At 39.8% G+C, this 17,976-nt stretch overlaps 4 protein-coding genes across 6 annotated transcripts; 2 read left to right on the top strand and 2 right to left on the bottom strand.

Annotated features, from left to right (window-relative positions):
• The first annotated feature begins 194 nt into the window (after positions 1–194).
• Positions 195–11,110, top strand: LOC124209691 (solute carrier family 12 member 1-like). 2 transcript variants are annotated; one of them, XM_046607791.1, is made up of 24 exons: positions 313–508; positions 978–1,084; positions 1,188–1,472; positions 2,782–2,861; positions 2,938–3,005; positions 3,090–3,439; positions 3,504–3,618; positions 3,686–3,825; positions 3,893–4,084; positions 4,173–4,526; positions 4,594–4,729; positions 4,789–5,112; positions 5,178–5,307; positions 5,376–5,632; positions 5,760–5,804; positions 6,063–6,329; positions 6,396–6,510; positions 6,577–6,719; positions 6,792–6,903; positions 6,994–7,364; positions 9,063–9,589; positions 9,662–9,744; positions 9,895–10,043; positions 10,297–11,110. In XM_046607791.1, exons 2-20 carry the CDS (start codon positions 989–991, stop codon positions 7,127–7,129), a joined length of 3,345 nt encoding a protein of 1,114 aa, XP_046463747.1. In that variant the 5' UTR covers positions 313–508; positions 978–988; the 3' UTR covers positions 7,130–7,364; positions 9,063–9,589; positions 9,662–9,744; positions 9,895–10,043; positions 10,297–11,110. The 2 variants fall into 2 exon arrangements, with proteins under 2 accessions (XP_046463748.1, XP_046463747.1); XM_046607792.1 differs by lacking the exon at positions 5,760–5,804 and having other exon boundaries at positions 195–508.
• A 1,600-nt stretch (positions 11,111–12,710) lies between these two features.
• Positions 12,711–14,296, bottom strand: LOC124209711 (2',3'-cyclic-nucleotide 3'-phosphodiesterase-like). Of its 2 annotated transcripts, none has more exons than XM_046607821.1 (4): positions 14,206–14,296; positions 13,518–13,886; positions 13,209–13,446; positions 12,711–13,149 (listed from the first exon to the last, which is right to left on the bottom strand). In XM_046607821.1, the coding sequence occupies exons 2-4, from the start codon at positions 13,833–13,835 to the stop codon at positions 12,818–12,820; spliced, it is 888 nt and encodes a 295-aa protein (XP_046463777.1). In that variant the 5' UTR covers positions 13,836–13,886; positions 14,206–14,296; the 3' UTR covers positions 12,711–12,817. The 2 variants fall into 2 exon arrangements, with proteins under 2 accessions (XP_046463777.1, XP_046463776.1); XM_046607820.1 differs by having other exon boundaries at positions 13,953–14,287.
• A 39-nt stretch (positions 14,297–14,335) lies between these two features.
• Positions 14,336–15,701, top strand: LOC124209709 (ribosome biogenesis regulatory protein homolog). Its single transcript, XM_046607818.1, has 4 exons — positions 14,336–14,546; positions 14,616–14,868; positions 14,936–15,330; positions 15,393–15,701. The coding sequence occupies exons 1-4, from the start codon at positions 14,389–14,391 to the stop codon at positions 15,655–15,657; spliced, it is 1,071 nt and encodes a 356-aa protein (XP_046463774.1). The 5' UTR covers positions 14,336–14,388; the 3' UTR covers positions 15,658–15,701.
• A 244-nt stretch (positions 15,702–15,945) lies between these two features.
• Positions 15,946–17,964, bottom strand: LOC124209703. The gene is made up of 6 exons (XM_046607810.1): positions 17,229–17,964; positions 16,926–17,159; positions 16,764–16,859; positions 16,481–16,695; positions 16,246–16,413; positions 15,946–16,165 (listed from the first exon to the last, which is right to left on the bottom strand). The coding sequence occupies exons 1-6, from the start codon at positions 17,775–17,777 to the stop codon at positions 16,024–16,026; spliced, it is 1,404 nt and encodes a 467-aa protein (XP_046463766.1). The 5' UTR covers positions 17,778–17,964; the 3' UTR covers positions 15,946–16,023.
• Between the last annotated feature and the right edge of the window lie 12 nt (positions 17,965–17,976).

Below are 17,976 nucleotides of genomic sequence, written 5' to 3'. Positions count from 1 at the left end.
CTCTTGTAAAAGATGATTGGCAGCAACCGCCTTTCTTCATCGCCGCATTGCTTAAATTGGCCTGTTTTTCCCCCCAAAATCGCTTTTTATGAAAATTCGACAGCCTCCAGCATCGAGAAAATAGTTGGAATCCACCACCCTCTACATCTCCCATCTATTTTACTACTCCCAACCTTCTCTCTTTCATACAAAAAAGGGTGGCTAAATAGATGCCCCCAGATGTTTTTAGGGGGCTGGCAAACTCACCTATCCAATGGTTTGTTTCCGTCGAGCTGCTTCTGCTGGAGGGGTCGTTCGCATATAAGCAGCTCAATGCTGTCACTTTGAGCTTCGTCAGTCTTGTAGAGTCGGTTGGTCTGCATGCTTGTGTCTGTTTCTGTCTGTCTGCCGGCCGCTACCCGGTTTTCCCATTTGTAACCATACTGCCGTTACCTTCTTCGAGTGCCCCACGTGTCTTCTCTCTATTTCTGTTGAGACGCTTTCAACTTATCGGCATCCTCCCAAACTGGTAAAAACAAAAATTTGTTTTTTCAAAATTTTGTTAATGTCTTTTTCATTAAAAACACAAAGTGAAAGTGCAGTTGTGGTACTGTTGATTTAGTTTTGATTTGAGGATTTTGAAACGATCGTTTTAAATTTTTGACTAGTCATTCATCTTTGATCACAAAGATGTCCGCTGTTTCCTCAGACGGCGATTTCTTTTCTCGTCTGGTATTTCATTTTTTCGTTTTGTTTGCCATGACTTGACATCTAAACGGTGTACAAAAGTGATCGCCATTTGAGTGGTCTACCATTAAACACTTGTGTTTGTCGATTCCAAATAGTATATAAATAATTGAATGAAAACAACATCTTTCTCGCATGATCGTCTATGCACAGCCCGTATCCACGGGAACAGTGGGTCGTTCAGTATAAATAATATTGATTATCGAACGGTTTCCCTCTTTTTTGTTTGTTTATTTGTGTTTTATTTTTAGGTACTTAGATCATGGCTGATGTTTTATCGAAACGCAATCGTTTTAAAGTGGATCGAGTCGCCACCAAGGGCGGGAATTCTGAAGACGATGGCGACGATTCATCGGAGGTATGTGTACAGACTGACCTTACCTTGTTTTTATCGTTGGCTTCCCTACACAAAATTACGTAATGAATGTGGTTGGATGTTTGGTTATTATTATTATTTACAGAAGGGAAATAGCTCGGAGGCGATTGAAATGGGCGAACGTCCTGGTTCGGCCGCATCTAATGACGGTGAACGAGCGTCCTCTCCGACCGCTCTTTTGTCCAATACCAATACCTACATGACGATGAACGATAATAGCCAGCGGACGTACGCCGCCACCAAGAGCTTGCGTCACCAACTGACCCGCGAAGCTCTGCCACGTTTGGACAACTATCGCAACATCCTTTCGATTCAGGCCGGACATCGACCAACTCTAGACGAACTTCACAATGCCACAATTCACGAGAAGGTAAAGAACACGAAAATGTTTCCCGTGACATGACAATGGCGAAATAATTTGAATAGGAAATTCGGTAATCCAGTAGTTTGCGGTCATTGGTTGGTTCCTTAACTTCCCCTTTTCTAGTAGTCCGTCACACCCTAACCACAAACAATCACCCAATAGCAACAAGAAAAAATGGGGAACGTTATTCCAACTTGCAAGAGCAACGACCACACGCGACTAGCAACAATAAAACTCGTAAACTTGAAAGAAAAACAACAATTTTTAAGTAATCCAACGTCACCCGAAATTTAGAATGCTAGCTGGGTTCCTCCTTGTCGACTATTGCTTTAACGGCTGTTGAACTTGAAAGCGCAAGTCTAACGACCTGCTAGTTACAAAGGAGAAAAAGAAGATTTATTGCACTTGCCGAAATAATGTTCTTTTTTGGTTTTATTCGTCGCACTGTTAAGTTTTAGCTAAAGTTTCTCGCTTCGTAGTAAAACGAGTCACTCGATATGATTCGTAATGACGGTACAAAATTTTTCACTAGAAACCCGAGATTTTTTTTTCACACTAGAAAGTGAATGTTGTTTGATATCTCCAATTACTTAACAAAATTCCTTTTCCCTTTTTTTTTTTTAAACAAATCTTGTTTTCGCAGCTTTAGAAAACGCACAGCTTAAAGTTCAAATGGGCTAGTTAAAATTCTTAAAACGAACGCCCTTTAGTCTAAAATAAAACCTGCTTGTTGGGCTGTCCGCCATTCAATTTAAATGCGTGTCCCATACCAATTCCTTTGATCCATCAATCGAACTAGTGTAAATACTAGATTTTTTGGTAGTTTGACTTATTGGGAGCGTTCATACAAGGAAAATGAGCACACAGATGCGTAAAACATCTTTACATTGTCTGGCCATCAAACGTCTAATCATTTATACGAGACAGTTCACAGCAGTTGTGTTGTCTTAACTCGATTGGGTGTGTCCGAGCTTAAGCTAGACGGCTGATTTTTTGCTTTCCGTTTAACTGACCAGCACCAAAAAAAAAAGAAAAATCTACAGCCGGTTTTTTCCATCAGCACGATTTTCTCCTAGTATATTTGGTTATTTGGTTATTTTATTCCTTATAAAGGGAAAATTTAAAATAATAATTTCGCGTGGTGAATCATTTTCTTGGGCGTTTATTGAATGAAAAAGGGAAATGCGAGTGGGGAAAACCGGGGTTCTCGGTAACTTCGATTGCGCCACCGCCTTACTTGTCGCACACGTTTCAGTAGCCAATTTTGGATTCTCGATTTAAATCTAATAAAGTAATGTATACTTTTGGTATTTAGCCGCAGGGAGAAAAAACCACTGAGGTTGTCTCCGATAACCTTGTCAAGTTCGGGTGGATCAAGGGAGTTTTGGTGCGATGGTGAGTCTTGGCTACTTTTCAATTTTTTGTATACATTGTTTCTAATTAATTTCCCGGTTCTGTTTTATCCGCATAGCTTACTCAACATCTGGGGTGTCATGCTTTTCCTTCGCCTTTCATGGGTGGTCGGACAAGCCGGAATAGGTAATCCAACCATTTTCAGATGATGGTTTCTAAGGTTCCATGTTAAGAATAAATGATTACCGAATGATTGTGGGGAACATCTAGGCGAAGGAGTAATCATTATCACGCTAGCCTGCGTTGTTACTACCATTACCGGACTATCCATGAGTGCCATCAGCACCAACGGCAACATCAAAGGCGGCGGGACCTACTACATGATCTCGCGATCGCTCGGGCCAGACTTTGGGGCTTCTATTGGTGTTATCTTTGCAGTAGCCAATGCCGTGGCAGTGGCCATGTACACCATCGGCTTTTGCGAGTCGCTCAATGACCTGCTAAAGACCTTTGATCTCAAAATCATCGACAATGGTGTCAATGACGTCCGCATTATTGGTACAATCACGATCATTTTACTGACTGGAATTGTCGTCATCGGTCTCGAATGGGAGACGAAGGTAAAACAAAAACTATTATTCGCTCAGATGGAAAAGTTTAACCATTATTTGTTTTTCTTTTAAGGCGCAAATTGTTTTGTTGGGCATTTTGATTGTCGCTCAAGTGGCCTTTGTCATCGGAAGCATCATGGGCCCAATGGACGACTCGGAAAAAGCCAAAGGGTTTGTGGGTTACAGCGGTAAGTTTCTATTGTATTCAAATCTTTCTTTTTAGAATTAATTTTTAATGTTTGGCAAACTTGACAGGTGAATTATTCGTTGAAAACTTTGGACCTGATTACCAATACAGCGAAGGCAAAGAACACAGTTTCTTTACCGTATTTTCCGTCTTCTTTCCTGCCGCTACTGGTATCTTGGCCGGAGCCAACATTTCTGGAGATCTTAAAGTCAGTTTATCACAATAAAACTTAAGCCATTTAAACATTTCTAACGACTTTTAATCTTGATGTAAAGGATCCTCAAAATGCTATTCCAAAAGGAACCATGCTAGCCATTGTCATTACCAGCTTGACTTATGTTGGTTTCGCCATTATTTGTGGTGCCACAATGATGAGACAAGCCACCGGCAATATTGAAGACCTCTACAACGGTACTCTTACCAACTGCACCGAAGGTTGCGACTGGGGTCTTCAGAACAGTTTCCAAGTATGGTCTTCTTCATTACTGTACACATTTTTATCAAAAAATTCGAATTTCTAATGAATGTAAATTTTGTGATTATACATTTATACAGGTTATCGAACTGGTTTCTGCTTTCGGTCCTTTAATCTACGCCGGTTGTTTTGCCGCTACACTCAGCTCTGCCCTGGCCAGTCTTGTCTCTGCACCCAAAGTGTTCCAGGCCCTTTGCAAGGACAAGCTTTATCCTTATTTGGGCCCCTTTGGTCGTGGTTACGGCAAGAACAACGAGCCCGTCAATGGATACATCTTGACATTCATCATCGCTTTGGGATGTATCATTATAGCTGAGCTAAACGCCATCGCCCCACTTATCTCAAATTTCTTTTTGGCCGCTTACGGACTGGTCAACTTCTCAACTTTCCACGCTGAGCTCGTCAAGCCTGTCGGATGGAGACCCACTTTTAAGGTACTTAATGGATTAGAGCACGCCATCCTTTATGAATCACCAACTTTTTTCCCTTTCTTTCTTTTAGTATTACAATGGATGGTTGAGTTTAGTTGGAGCCATTCTTTGCTTGGCCGTCATGTTCTTGATGAACTGGCCCACCGCACTCGTCACTTTTGGTTGTCTATTTGCATTGTACCTCGTTATCATCTATCGCAAACCCGGTGAGTCTTTTATCACTTAATCTTTTGTAAGTCAAACTTAAATTTTGTTTTGGCTGTAGATGTGAACTGGGGGTCATCGACCCAGGCGCAGACATATAAGGCAGCCTTGAACAGTATCCAAGAACTGGTGCACATCGAAGAGCACGTCAAGAATTATCGACCCCAAATTCTCGTGCTGTCTGGTTTGCCCAGCGCTAGACCGCCTTTGATCGATTTTAGTTATTCGATTTGCAAGCATTTGTCCATGATGGTTTGCGGACACATTGTCAAGAACCCTTTGAACCAGCGTCTCCGCACTTCCTACACACAACGCATGTATCATTGGCTGCGCGATCACAAGATTAAAGCTTTTTACAGTCTGGCCGATAACACAGGTTTCAAAGGTAAAACAGAAAATAATGAATTAAGGTTTTATGAACCCTGAAAAATGTCGAATTTTTTATTACAGAGGGAGCTCAGGCGTTAATGCAGCTCAGTGGTCTGGGCAAGATGAAACCCAATTTGGTCTTGATGGGTTATAAACGAGACTGGAATGTTTGCCCTGAAGATGATCTGAATGCTTATTTCGGAGTGATACAGTAATATAATCTCGAAATCTTTTTACATTTTTCGTAACTTGAATGGACTCGATTGTTTTATATTACAGTGCTGCTTTTGACATTTATTTGTCTCTGGCTATTCTGCGCGCCCCTGAAGGATTAGACTTTTCTGGTCTAATTGCTGAATCTTACATCACTCCTATTCCGGTACCTATTGCCGTACCGGGGGAACAAGATGCCATTCCGACCGTTTCGGCCGACGTAGCCGACGGATCTGCTAGCCTAAAACCTTCAGCTAGTACCGCATCTGGATGGAGTGAAAAGAAAACCTTGAATCAATCTCAAGAATCCCTTCATTCTCACGGTAAACACAGACCTATTTTTAGCTCTATTGACTTATCAAAACAAATAATAGAAGGAAAGATCAGAAGTCCATTGAGTCCCCCAAAAAAGAATCATCTCGATCGCTGTCTCTATAATCTTCTATATAGAGCGTTCGCGATTCTTCTGTTTATCGCCTTCTTCTATCTGGCGAGGTAAAAAGTCATTAGAAACAAAACACGCATGTCTCTTTCGTGTGTGTGCCGTGTGTCTTTTTGGGAATGGACGTTACTTAATGTGTCAACCAACTCACACAAGAGTCTAATGGTCATTGCCCCTCCTACTAGATCTTTAACGTTGCATCGCTGTGCATGCGAGGACGATTGTGTCAGTCGTAAATAATTACAGGATGGATATGTCCGTGTTCTTGTTCCTTTACTTATGCCGTTTTCCTATATATGTCGTGTTATCAGGAAGTAGCGCTGAGCAGACCCCGCCCGGCACTCCGGCCATGAAGCGTGCAAATGATTTGCAAGCTGATTCGCTGGCCGGCTCCACCGCCGTCGTCAATCACACTGGACTGGGACTGAAAAAGAATAAGAAGAAGGGATCCAGAGAAAACCTTTTTACCGATCCATCTGGGAATCCTCTTCCCAAGGAACTCTTGAACAGCGTGACTCTCTTTCAACGGAAACAAAAGAAAGGAATTATCGACGTCTGGTGGCTATACGACGACGGAGGTTCGTGTGTTTTTCTCCGTTAAGAAAAAACAAATAGATCCTTGAAACTTGATACTTTTTTTGCAGGACTGACGTTGCTCTTGCCCTACATTCTAACAACCCGCCCCAATTGGAGTTCGTGCAAACTGCGAGTCTTCTGTCTGGCCAACCGAAAAGAAGAATTGGATAGTGAACAAAGAAGGTAATTGTTTAAAATTATGGCGCGCTTAAATGTGGAAGTGTTGAACTAAATTTCTCTTTCTTTAAGGATGGCCGCCATGTTGTCTAAATTTCGAATCGACTTTTCCGACGTGATTGTCATCACCGACATTGTCAAGAAAGCGTCTGAATCGACGCGCAACTATTTCGACGGGTTTATCAAAAATTTCGTCAAGAACGAAGACGGCCAGGGTAAGTTGTCGCTTTAGCCATTGGTGTGGACGTCTTATCATGATTACCGTGACAATCTTTTTTGTTGGACAGACGCCAGAATAACGGAATCTGAAATGATCGCCCTTCGTGACAAAACCAATCGCCATATGCGGCTACGCGAACAGCTGCTTCTCCACTCCAAAACTTCCAATCTGATTGTCATGTAAGGAGAAATTCATCTATAGTGTCTCTCCGCAAAGGATATGCCATAAATCCTGTGGTTTATTTGTTTTTCCTTTCTCACAATTTCTAGGACGCTTCCAATGCCTCGAAAGGGAACGGTGAGCGCCCCTCTTTACATGGCCTGGCTCGAGTTATTGACAGCCAATATGCCTCCCTTCCTGTTGGTCCGCGGTAACCAGACATCCGTCCTCACTTTCTACTCGTAAAAAGAGAGAAGGAAAAAATGCGGAGCCTCCGCCCTGCTGATGGATCTGAAGGGGGGGAGAGAGAAAAAGAAACAGGATAACTTTCTTTGGGGTAGTGCGAGTGGTGCGAGTCGGAGCGAACATCAGTGAATTGTTGGATAACATCAACAAATACTTTTTTTAGTTTGACTACATTTTCTGTAGTGCTGCTTTTATTATACCTCCACGACTCTACGTGTACTTAGAAATAAGTAGGGTAATGTTTTTTTCAATTTTTATTTGTATGGTGGTGTTGTTTTCATTATATAGACATATCCACTATTGCTTTATAATGCCAGACCAGATTCTCAAACCATTTTTCTTTTCTTTTATGTCTTCCTTTTAAGTTTTATTTTTACTGGCTATCAACAAAAGTTATGTTTTCAACATATTTTGTTTTTCTTTTTTTGTCAACAACTTTGGGGTGGCGTTGGGAAATTTGTTTTATTCTGTTGCGGGAAAGAATAATTAACGCGTGCCTTAATCAATTTTAGTATTTCTAAGCTTTCGAACTCGATACATATTCAGAAATAAACAAGTTACATTCCATATTTAAGAAGTAGCCTAAGTGCCTAACCACCAATTGGTGTTGAAGTTTATTTTAGAAGTAAAATTTGTTTGTCTTTTATTGTTCATTACGAAACTCGCGTGTGACATGGACTTTCTTCCCTACAACACCCCTCTTGTTTTACCGTGGATAGTTCTATTTAGAGTCATAATTAGATGCATTGCACCCTCCCTGGCCAACTATAAATAGCCTTGTGTGTGGGGGTAGTCTTTGTGCTGGGATGATGTGGTGTTGAAAATCTTTCATTCGTAACATTCTGTAACCAAACAATCGTCGATGAACTAGAAAATGTAATTAGCGCTTTTGACCTTGATCTCGAAAGACAATCTATCAACGTCCACAAGTCAATTCCACGAACAAGGTCGTCATGCATGGTTCCAGAAGATAAGATAATTCATATTTAGAGTAACTCTGGGTCTACTATGCCTTCAAAGCGAGTGTTACAAATTTGCCATCAAAATAACGGCTAGTTTTTCCTTGTTTTTCATATTTCTTATCAGCCCCCTGCAAAAAAGGTCGATTTCTCCGCATCAGAGCCAACAAATTTATTTTTGAAACTCAACTTCTGTTACTTGAAGATACGTCTTGGCATTGATCAGCGACTAGAATATATGTGGGAAGTACAATATGTTTTGTCCTCTGGATGTCGGATTTATACTGTCACCGGGTCTAGTAAAATTGCCGCACAAACAGGGAAGTTCGAAATTCAGTTATAGAAGAGACGCACGTGACAAAAGTTGTGCTGTTTGCCGACTGCGGAATATTTGAACAGCATATAATAAGGTTTCCCTGCTTCATCAGAAACCGCGCAACCGCTTCGCACATAATCGAATTCGACGAAATGTCAATTGTCGTCCAAACAGTTTTCGTGTTGTAGTGCAGCCACTCGTTTTAGGCGATTTGCGTTTTAGCCCCAAGGTACAAGGTGACGCACGGAAATTTCTTCTTATTTTTTGGGTTTGGACTTGAGTCTACTGCCTACCTACGTCCACTGCGGTGTGTGTCTCTGTCTGTTCTGTTCTCTGTGCGACTTGTTGAAAATATTTTTCACACAACCGGAACTCAATCGGAAAGGTCCTTGAGCCAATTCGGGGTTTTGAAGGTAGTCGGTATCATAGCCAAAACCGGCTAAACTTTGTACATCCTGAATCCTTCATTCTATTCCAGGTAGACTTTTGGGTTTGACGTGATCAAACGCTTATAAATTTTATTGGAGAAAGTTAAATCCGCTTTATACCAGGTGTGGGTAAACGACGCTTTGTGTTTGACTAGTACGCTATTACTAGTGTAGCAGTGTGTTGGTATTAAAGTGGTTAAAACAAGCTATTTGTATTTAAAATTTTTCAGGAAAAATGCCTTCATCTAATCCAGTCTACCAGCCAACTACAGTCACCTATGAAAGACACAAGGAATGGTCAACCAACTACATCACTGAACGTGTCATCCCAGGCTGTTATCAGAAACCACACCTTCAACGATTATTGCTTGCTGGAGCTATACTCCTTGCAATTTTGGGACTTGGCCTTGCCATTTATGCTTTGGTAAATGATGTAAACACACACAAGGATGAGTCTGACGTAGAGCCCATGCCAACATTTGATGACAACTCGGAAGAGAACATTGAGCAAGAGGAAGTTCCAGAGACTGATGCCAATCACGATCATGAAACAAATGTCATCTTAGGGTCAATTGGCATTTGCTTGATCCTCATTAGTCTGGTGATGTATGTGGTATTCCTAAAGCTAAAAGGAATGTGTCGAGGATTTTTACCCCAGCACCACAATCCAAGATCTGGCAACTTGAATACTTCTGGTGGACAACCAGTTCACAGCGAAGCAAGCCATCAATCGGCGATCAGCTACAAAGGAGTACAGGTATATTTAAAAAGTCAATTTTGTTTATCAGAAAAAGTTATGTGGTTTTTAAATGTCATTTATTATTTCCAGCAAGAACCTGGTGCTCTCAATCTTGAACCAGCTGCTCCTGTTGAAGAAGAGAGACACTCTTTGATGGATAGCAAATTTCAAAGGTATTTCACATTTTTCGTTTTTTTATTTCAGTTGCTTTTATGACAGATGTGCGTTAACACAATTTGGCATTTGTGACTAATGAACTAACAGCATGGATTAGATCTCAGTGAATGTTGTGTTTCTGACTGCTATTTAACACGTTTTTGCAGTGAGGATACAGAGCGGATGATGGATGACGATCCACGTATTGTTCTTAAGCCACTCCGCACGGCGGAAGAGGCTTAGATCGAACCAAGCAATTATAAAACCATCATCACTAAAAACATCCCATTCGTACATCCCATTCCTTCATACTAAGGTAAATGCACCCTTACGATCAATTATTCCCAAATCATTACCTCATTTATAGATCAGAAAATGTAGTGTGTTGTCGGAGTGTAGTTTCAGTGTTTGGGTACGTGAAATGTGTATTTGATTCCACATCAATTCTAACTTTTTGTTGTCTCACGTCTTGCTTTTGTCCAGTCCATTGAATATTTTTTTCTGGTTAAATCCTCCAATCGCATTGGTTTATTATTATTTTGCTAACTGTGTTTCGACCTATTCTTTAGTACCGAAGCCGAACATTCTACCGAAGCTCCCCCGATTCCCAAGCGTCGTCGCAGCACGCCTAGCCGCTTTTGCAAGCGCGGTCGAATCGGCGCTCCTCTTGCTTCTACAGAAACTCTTTCCCCTTCGCTAGCCTCTTCATTCTGCTCCCAGGACATAATTTTCTTTGACGACCAGTCCAGTTGTCATGGTGACATGGATGAATCCAGTTACTCGCAGGTGCCCTCGTTATGCTTGCAGCCTTCACCTGTACCTAGCCACCATAGCGGGGGTCATAGCGTTTAAATTGAGAATTGCACTAGCGTCTCGGAATTCGATTTAATATCCAGCTCGCCCTATTTCTCTTTCACTAATTTTCTAATTACCGTTGCCTTGAAATAATTCTTTGTAATTGTTTCCAATCTCAAAATTTGCGTGAATTTCTCAATATTTTAACATTTGTATTTCTCTAACATGACGCAGCTTGTTTTCTTTTTCTTTGTCTCCCATTTTTCACTAATCTCGCACAAAGGCAAAATTTTGCCTGATGGGTTCTACTAATAATGGGTACATCAGGTTGTTTCCTCGTTGCGTTCGTTAAATGTCTTTTGTTTCCCTTTATTGTGTTCTGTTCTCCACGTATAGGCACTTTGCAGTTTATGACGATTTGTTAACCAATTTAAGTACTGTCACGTGCAAAGAAGGGCCAGATGTAATCAATCGTCTGTGAATGATTCTGAATTGTGAACGCTCTACACATTTGTACTACTTTTATAATATTGTTTCCTCACAATCGATCACATGACATGCCACAAAATACACGTCAAGCCACGATTATGGAAGTTTTACATTTGTTTCTTGTGTGGCTGTCGTATCGGAAACAACATGGTCTCGAGGTTTCCTGCAGCAGTTTGTTAAGCGAGGTTTTAGCCAAATAGATGTTTGGACTTAGATTATCACTTTTTACAAGAAATTTAAGAAAGTTTTTAGTTTTTTACAATGCGGAGGAACACAATCGCGACCTTAAATATTTGCTGAAATGTTCATATTATTATTATTACATTTAATACCTATTATTACATTAATGGGTTGTTCACTTGGAAACAGTGCGTATAACAGCCGCTACCATGACGTCACGCTTCTTCGAAGAAGGCCTATTTGCAATGATGATGTACAATGCGATATGATTAACGTTGGAGCGACGTAGGGATGAATTTCTCATTCAAAGAGTTAGTAAAACGAGAACCCTTTGTCATTCTTCATTAGTCTCGCTGATGTCATAGGCACTGAACGGATTCTCCTGATTTTTCGCTCTAGTGGTGATGTGACTTTCAACTTTGTGTAACCAACACGAAGTAAGTTTTAGTCAGTAGTTTAATTTAGTAATCCTGGCATTCTGCGGTAACAACTGTTAATTAAGTCGTTTTGAAAATAGAATTGCAAGTTGGGTGGAACTATGATGAATGACCGAACCGGAGCGAAAGATGATTCCGGATCAGAATCCGCCAAATCAAAAAAAGAAGAAGTAGATAAAGTTCGAATCTACGACAAAACTACAAAGAGGATGAAAGAAGTTCTTACAAATGATGGAATCTCAACTTCCGTGGACGTTCATGGACAAACAGCAACCAACCTTCTGCAAACGATTCGACAGGTTCTTGGAACTGTTAGCAACGATAAGTTTGACTCATCATCTTACTTTCTCCTTCATGGTTGTCTCAACGAGTTGATTTCCTCTCACAGTGCGAAATTCGTTAGGCCTTATGAAGTTCCTATGAAAATCTACTTTCAATGCTGCAGTGAAACCATCTGTTTCGATGACAGTTTGAGGAAATATTTCCGAGAAATATTGTCTCCCATTCAATCCACCCCGTTAAAGGAAATAGGACAGCTGTGTTGTATTTACCGTTTTCGATGTATCGATTCCAAATGTAAATTTAATTACGTCGGTCAATCTATAAACTTCGAAGCTCGTTACAAGACTCATACCGGCGAGATGCTAGAAGCTTGGATGAATCACGAAGACAGGTTGGCCTTCGTGGCGGAAGGAATGCCTTTCACAAAGGACATCCACAAAACCCCCCCATCGGTCCTGTACGAACATCAGATACATGGCCACCCAAATGCAACCAGATTTAGTGATGTCTTTGAAGTGGACATTGTCCAGGGTTTGCCAGAAAATGCCAGCAATACCACAACTGACAAACGTGTTCGCCGTAGCTGGGAAATTTATTACCAGTGGCTCTACGAAGCAATGGCAAGCGAAGGTGGCGGATCGCGAAGATAGTAGAAACAAACATTCATCGCTATTTTCTACGCGTCAAAATAAATTCTTCCTCTACATATCTAACAATGTTTAATGGTTGACTTTCTTGGATCCCGTTTTCTTTACCGCAATCCAATTCTTTAATTACTGTTGCATTGAATAAATCAAAGATTACCAATTTCATAACTTTAATCAAGTTCACAAAGTTATTGAATGTTTAGCAATTTCCGATTTACACGTTTACGGAAGAGAGGCAAATGGATTTAGAATTGAGCTAACTATAGTTTTTGCTTAGTAAGAATCGCAAAGGCGCAACACAAACACAATAAGCTAAACGAAGCCGCAAGTTGGTGAGTTCCGCTGTCGTAACCGAGAAAGGTACTCTCAAGTAAAAACTGTTTAGTTGGGTAGAAAACCCACTGCCCATTTCCATAATTCCTTAGCCACCCACCTTTTGGTATGTCGTAGGTTTTCACTTCGCTTCCGTTTATACCTTCCAAACGAATCAGATCCACAAGATCGTATCCTGTTGTAACAGCACCGACGCCAGGTGAGCAACCCAATGTCAAATGCGCTTTGCTTCCATTTCCGGACGTTGGTTGGAAATTTCCTATGGCAAAAATTCTTAAACAAACCACACACATACCATATTGTATAGTAAAATCTTACCCATAACGTCAGGGTCTTGATCTGTCGAGTTTTCTTTATATGCTCGAAGGTTTTGACCATAGGTGATTGGAGTAATAAATGTTTTTGTGTTGACTTTTGCTTCTTTAGGGTTTCCTTCAGTATCGTTCTGATTCCAGACCAACAGCTGATTCTTCGTTAATTTGATACGGGCACCGAAAGTGCGAGGAGTTAGGATCCAACCAATCGAATGGAGAGTCGAGACCTGATTAAGATTTTCCTTGGAAAATAGAAAAAATTTATATTTATGCCTAAACATGCTTTGTTTCATTGTTCTCCATTACATTTTACCTTCACAACCTGTTTCTCAGAATATTCTTGAGCCCCTGGAACATAGTTGGGAGAAACTCCATTATACATTGCAGTACAATGAAGAACTTCATCAGCATTTTCTCTTGTGTAATGCAATAAGATGTCAGTTATGTATGTTTTCTGAGTAAAGTTTTGTACATCTTTCAAGAAATCTGGAATTTCTTGAAGAGTGTCGGCCAACATTTTACGGCTTCTGTTCAAGAAACTGGATGAATACTCAGTTTCAACAAACCAGCCATAGTACAATGGTAGTTCACTGTCAGCATTTTCTGCAGCTTCCACAACTTGGATTGGCATAATAATGCAACCAAGCACTGAGCTTAGCAGTAGTAATGATGAAAATGTCAACTGAAAAAATAAAAACAAATAAACAATGAGAGTAAATTAACAAACTTAGGAAAAGAAAAAAATCACCATTTTTTTGTAAAAATATTCTGAAAGTGTCTCTTTACTTTTCCCCCCTTTACAATAGATTGAATCAGTAACCTATCATTTAAATGCCAGCTTGTCACAACTTTCTTATCAAACGAAATCAGATATGACAACAAATGAAGCCCACTGGCTCCTCCACGTTAACTACTTTGACGACTTTAAAAACACAAAATTTACGCTGAGAGCTCATACACCGCCAATGATAAGTGACAAGATTAAATGCAAAGGTCCCAACCAGTAATAAAGAGATAACTGGAGTCTTTCGAGTTCTTCTTGTTTTCTTTTACACATCACACATACACGTGATTGCAATGTTGACAGCACCGTGAGTCCACCTGGCGGTAGACATTCGAATGTTTTGTATTTCGACTGCATTTCGAACTTGGAGCCACTTCATTAAAAGTTAGTCCTTTTCACAATGGCTGCTTCCATCGTTCAAAACGTGCTCTCCAAAGCGGCAGAAGACGAAGCAGAAAAACTAAAATCTATTCAAGTTGACAAAGTTGTAGAATTAGAATACGACGTGGGAAATCTTCTAGCTTATGACATTAATGACATTGACGTTAATCAGTTCAGGTAAGTCGTCTCGAAATGACATTTTTATGTATCATACACGTGTTTAACATGTTTTTGCTCTAACAACAGAGCGGACAAAGAGGCATACCTCGCAAATCTTTCAAGAGACAATGTCCAACTCTTGATCAACCAGATTTTTCAACTACCAACAATCAAAGTGGACAATGAAGTTGTGATTAAGCTGCCATCTGCTACCACAAGACTTCCACGAGCCAAGCCTGCACCCAAAGAAAAAGCACTCAGCAAGTGGGAGAAGTATGCTAAAGAGAAGGGGATCACCAAACGAAAGAAGTCAAAAGCTACCTGGGATGAAGAACTTCAGGCATGTTCACCGTACTTATAAATTTGTCACTTGTCCAAATAACAATATTATTTTTTTATTTCTGTAGAAATGGGTTCCTAGATTTGGCTTCAAAAAAGCTCTTGCTGAAAAAGAGAAAAATTGGGTTGTTGAAGTCCCAGGAAATGCCAAGGATGATGTTGATCCAATTGCATTGCGTAAAACAAAAAAACAAGAGTCTGTTGCCAAGAATGAATTGCAGCGGCTGAGAAACATTTCTGCCAGAATGCAGAAGTCGAAAACAAAAGCCAAAATCAGTTTAGAGCCAACTGAAAGGCCAACAGCAGAGCAACTTAATCGGTCAGTTTTCATAGCACACACAGCGACAGCATCAGTGGGTAAATTTCAACCTAACCTTAAAGAGCAAAAGCCTGTTTTGAAGAGTGGACAAAAAAGACATTTTGATCCATTGGTTGGTGATATCAAGAGAGAAACATCAAAGAGGTATCAATATAAATTATTGTGATTAGTAATGGTTTTCTACAGCTATTTTTTTTTCTTTGTAGTCTTGACATATTGAACAAGCTGAGTAGCAAGAAACCAAAACTGGACATCGATAAAGCCGTAAATCGGGAATTAAACACTCCGGGATCCCTCGACTATAAGGGTAAAGGCATGGAGAAGAAATCGAAAACTCAGTTGAAAAAAGATCTTGGTAAAAGAAAACACAAGGGAACTAAAGATAAAAAAATGAGTGGTAAAAAGGGGGACCGTTCTGCTGGGCGAAGCACCGTTAAGAAAGGAGGAAAACGTACTGGAAATAAAAACTAAAACGAATGAAGTATTCCATATACAATACAATTGTGAAGTTTCGAGTTTCAGCATTACTTTTTTTATTACAGGGAAAATCTTTAAGGTTAACTATTTGTTGCTTATTTTAAGAGTTTAATTGTGTACGTAAGCTTGGTTATAACGTATAATTTAATCCATTTACATTGAGAGATATTTAGCCTCCGTTACTATAAGTTAACCGTGTGCTACACAACCTACGTTATTTTGAAAATTTAAGTAATCAACTATTGGTAGACACAGACAGCATAAAACCATGAAGACAAAGAATCAAGTTGAATCACGATGCTTTATTATAGTTGCAGTCAATGCCTTTTATCAAGAACATAACATTGGAATTTATATTACTCAAAACCTGTAATTGGCAAATATGCGGCAAAATCCGGGCTTAAGTCGTTCAGCTGTAGAAACAAGAAGCCAGAAATCCGATTCGGCTATCTTCATTGTTTTTTTCAATTGATTTCGCATTTGTTTGAGACTCTCTCCATTTCTTACATATTTAAAGGTGCAATATTAGCGTACTTAACTGATGATGAATAAATTTTCGTTAATAGTTAAGCGGGAACTTACGGGAAGGGTTTTGATTGAAAAGCTTTAATAACATCATGAGCTTGCAAAGCCAATGCTTGATGGAAAGCTGCAATGATTCTAGACCAGTGCTCAGTATTATGAGTAGCAAGCTGCTCCAGACACCATCGAACATAGCGGCTAGACTCACCACATGGACGGAAAACGCTCCTATTTTGTAAGGAAAAAAACAGAATTATATCAAATTTTGTTAACAGGAAAATTTCTATTCACTTACTCAGTTGAAAAAGGAATGTTTGGTTCTCTTCGCTGGATAATATTAAACTCTTGTTCACGAGCGTGACGCTGTTTACTTCGATAGTGCTCATGAACGTTTCCCGAAAATTTGATTTTGCCCCTCTGCGAAAGGTCCAGTAATGTGAGAGGAAATTCATTCAACAAAATGTCTGCACAATTTATGTCTCTCACTCCATTTACATTCTCTAACAGTCCCTTTGAAAAATAGAAAACGAGGATTATATTTAACGCTTGTCCGCTGGGATCAGTAAAACTACACTTACTTGAATGAATAGTCCACTAGCGAATGTTTTCGCAGCATAACGCGAACAGAGAATCTGATGAGTATCTGGAAGAAAAAATGCTAATACATCTATAGCCTAAAAGTTGTAACACATTAAATCAATTTATGTTTATTTGGGTATGAAATGTGCATGCAGAATTACCCCATTGATATGTTCTTCACTTTTTCCAACAACACAGCAAGATCCCATAGTTGTGAGCATTGATGTGATAGCCACATCCCAAGCTACCAGAGATAGCTTTAACATTATCTGTTTTATTGAGATGGGACTTGTTAATTGGGGCATATTAATTCTTAGCCTGCTGCTGTCTTTCAGTATTTGATGGATTTCTCCAAGCCATTGTGAAACAATGGGCTCTTCATGGTAGTTTAAATCCTAGAGGCAAAATAAAAACTTTAAAAAATTAGTGATTGGAATGGATATGATTTAAAAAAAAGAAGAAACCTGAGATAGCCCAACTTTAAGCCTTTCCACTGTTTTGTTCAGTAGATGCACAATAAGAGGTTGAAGATTCCAGAAGACATCAAGGCACTTTTCGTAGTAGAAGACCATACTGAGTGAGACCATATGAGGTTCTTCAATACAAATATTATTGGTTTCTCCATAATTATTAGAGAAACATAGGCAGTAAAATGTAGAAGTTTGGGATGCAAACCCTAGTGCTGGAACACTCAGAGAGATTTCATTTACTCCATCATAATCAGTATGCTTTGTTTTTGCCAAATGACCAGTCAAGGTATGGACTGAAATATATTTTGCAATTTGATCTTCTTCAACTTTCATGGAAAAAGTCTTTCTCTGTGAACTTGATTCATCAGTTGAATCAATGCCTTTTTCTTCTTTGATTTCAATGCCCACTTCATCCACTTCATCATCAAAATTTGTGTTTTCATCGGAAAATACAAAACCAGATGTAGGCCATTTCTTCAACACTTTGGGACCTACAACATTATCCCAGGAGGCGAATATAAAACTGTGGAGCCAATCCCCCATTTATCACTTGCAAATAAGTCTTGCTCTTGACAAACTATTAGCTGCAAAATCACTACAACATTTCCTAGAGAATCACAGAACTTAACTTTAATAGACTAGATTTTAATACAACAGTTAAGGAAAGGGATTCAAGAACAACTGCGGAGTTGATGGGCTACGTCGTTTTAATTTAATATGAAACTGCATGGATTTGTTTACT

Source organism: Daphnia pulex, chromosome 12 (genome assembly GCF_021134715.1).
Source record: "Daphnia pulex isolate KAP4 chromosome 12, ASM2113471v1".
Classification (NCBI taxonomy): domain Eukaryota; kingdom Metazoa; phylum Arthropoda; class Branchiopoda; order Diplostraca; family Daphniidae; genus Daphnia; species Daphnia pulex.
Note: the sequence above shows the minus strand (reverse complement) of the source record. Positions and strands in the feature narration are given on the sequence as shown.

What these genes read in the sequence shown, in the direction of transcription:
- LOC124209691 (XM_046607791.1), top strand. Translation starts at nt 989, where the DNA reads ATGGCTGATGTTTTATCGAAACGCAATCGTTTTAAAGTGGATCGAGTC. An exon ending in AAGGGAGTTTTGGTGCGATG is followed by an intron (nt 2,862 to 2,937) that starts GTGAGTCTTGGC and finishes TTATCCGCATAG; the next exon opens with CTTACTCAACATCTGGGGTG. An exon ending in GGTCGGACAAGCCGGAATAG is followed by an intron (nt 3,006 to 3,089) that starts GTAATCCAACCA and finishes GGGAACATCTAG; the next exon opens with GCGAAGGAGTAATCATTATC.
- LOC124209703 (XM_046607810.1), bottom strand. Translation starts at nt 17,777, where the DNA reads ATGGGGGATTGGCTCCACAGTTTTATATTCGCCTCCTGGGATAATGTT. An exon ending in GTGAAGAACATATCAATGGG is followed by an intron (nt 16,860 to 16,925) that starts GTAATTCTGCAT and finishes TACAACTTTTAG; the next exon opens with GCTATAGATGTATTAGCATT. An exon ending in AACATTCCTTTTTCAACTGA is followed by an intron (nt 16,414 to 16,480) that starts GTAAGTGAATAG and finishes CTTACAAAATAG; the next exon opens with GAGCGTTTTCCGTCCATGTG.
- LOC124209711 (XM_046607820.1), bottom strand. An exon ending in CTGAGAAACAGGTTGTGAAG is followed by an intron (nt 13,447 to 13,517) that starts GTAAAATGTAAT and finishes CTATTTTCCAAG; the next exon opens with GAAAATCTTAATCAGGTCTC. An exon ending in TCAAGACCCTGACGTTATGG is followed by an intron (nt 13,150 to 13,208) that starts GTAAGATTTTAC and finishes TTTTTGCCATAG; the next exon opens with GAAATTTCCAACCAACGTCC.
- LOC124209709 (XM_046607818.1), top strand. Translation starts at nt 14,389, where the DNA reads ATGGCTGCTTCCATCGTTCAAAACGTGCTCTCCAAAGCGGCAGAAGAC. An exon ending in CCTGGGATGAAGAACTTCAG is followed by an intron (nt 14,869 to 14,935) that starts GCATGTTCACCG and finishes TTATTTCTGTAG; the next exon opens with AAATGGGTTCCTAGATTTGG. An exon ending in AAGAGAGAAACATCAAAGAG is followed by an intron (nt 15,331 to 15,392) that starts GTATCAATATAA and finishes TTTTCTTTGTAG; the next exon opens with TCTTGACATATTGAACAAGC.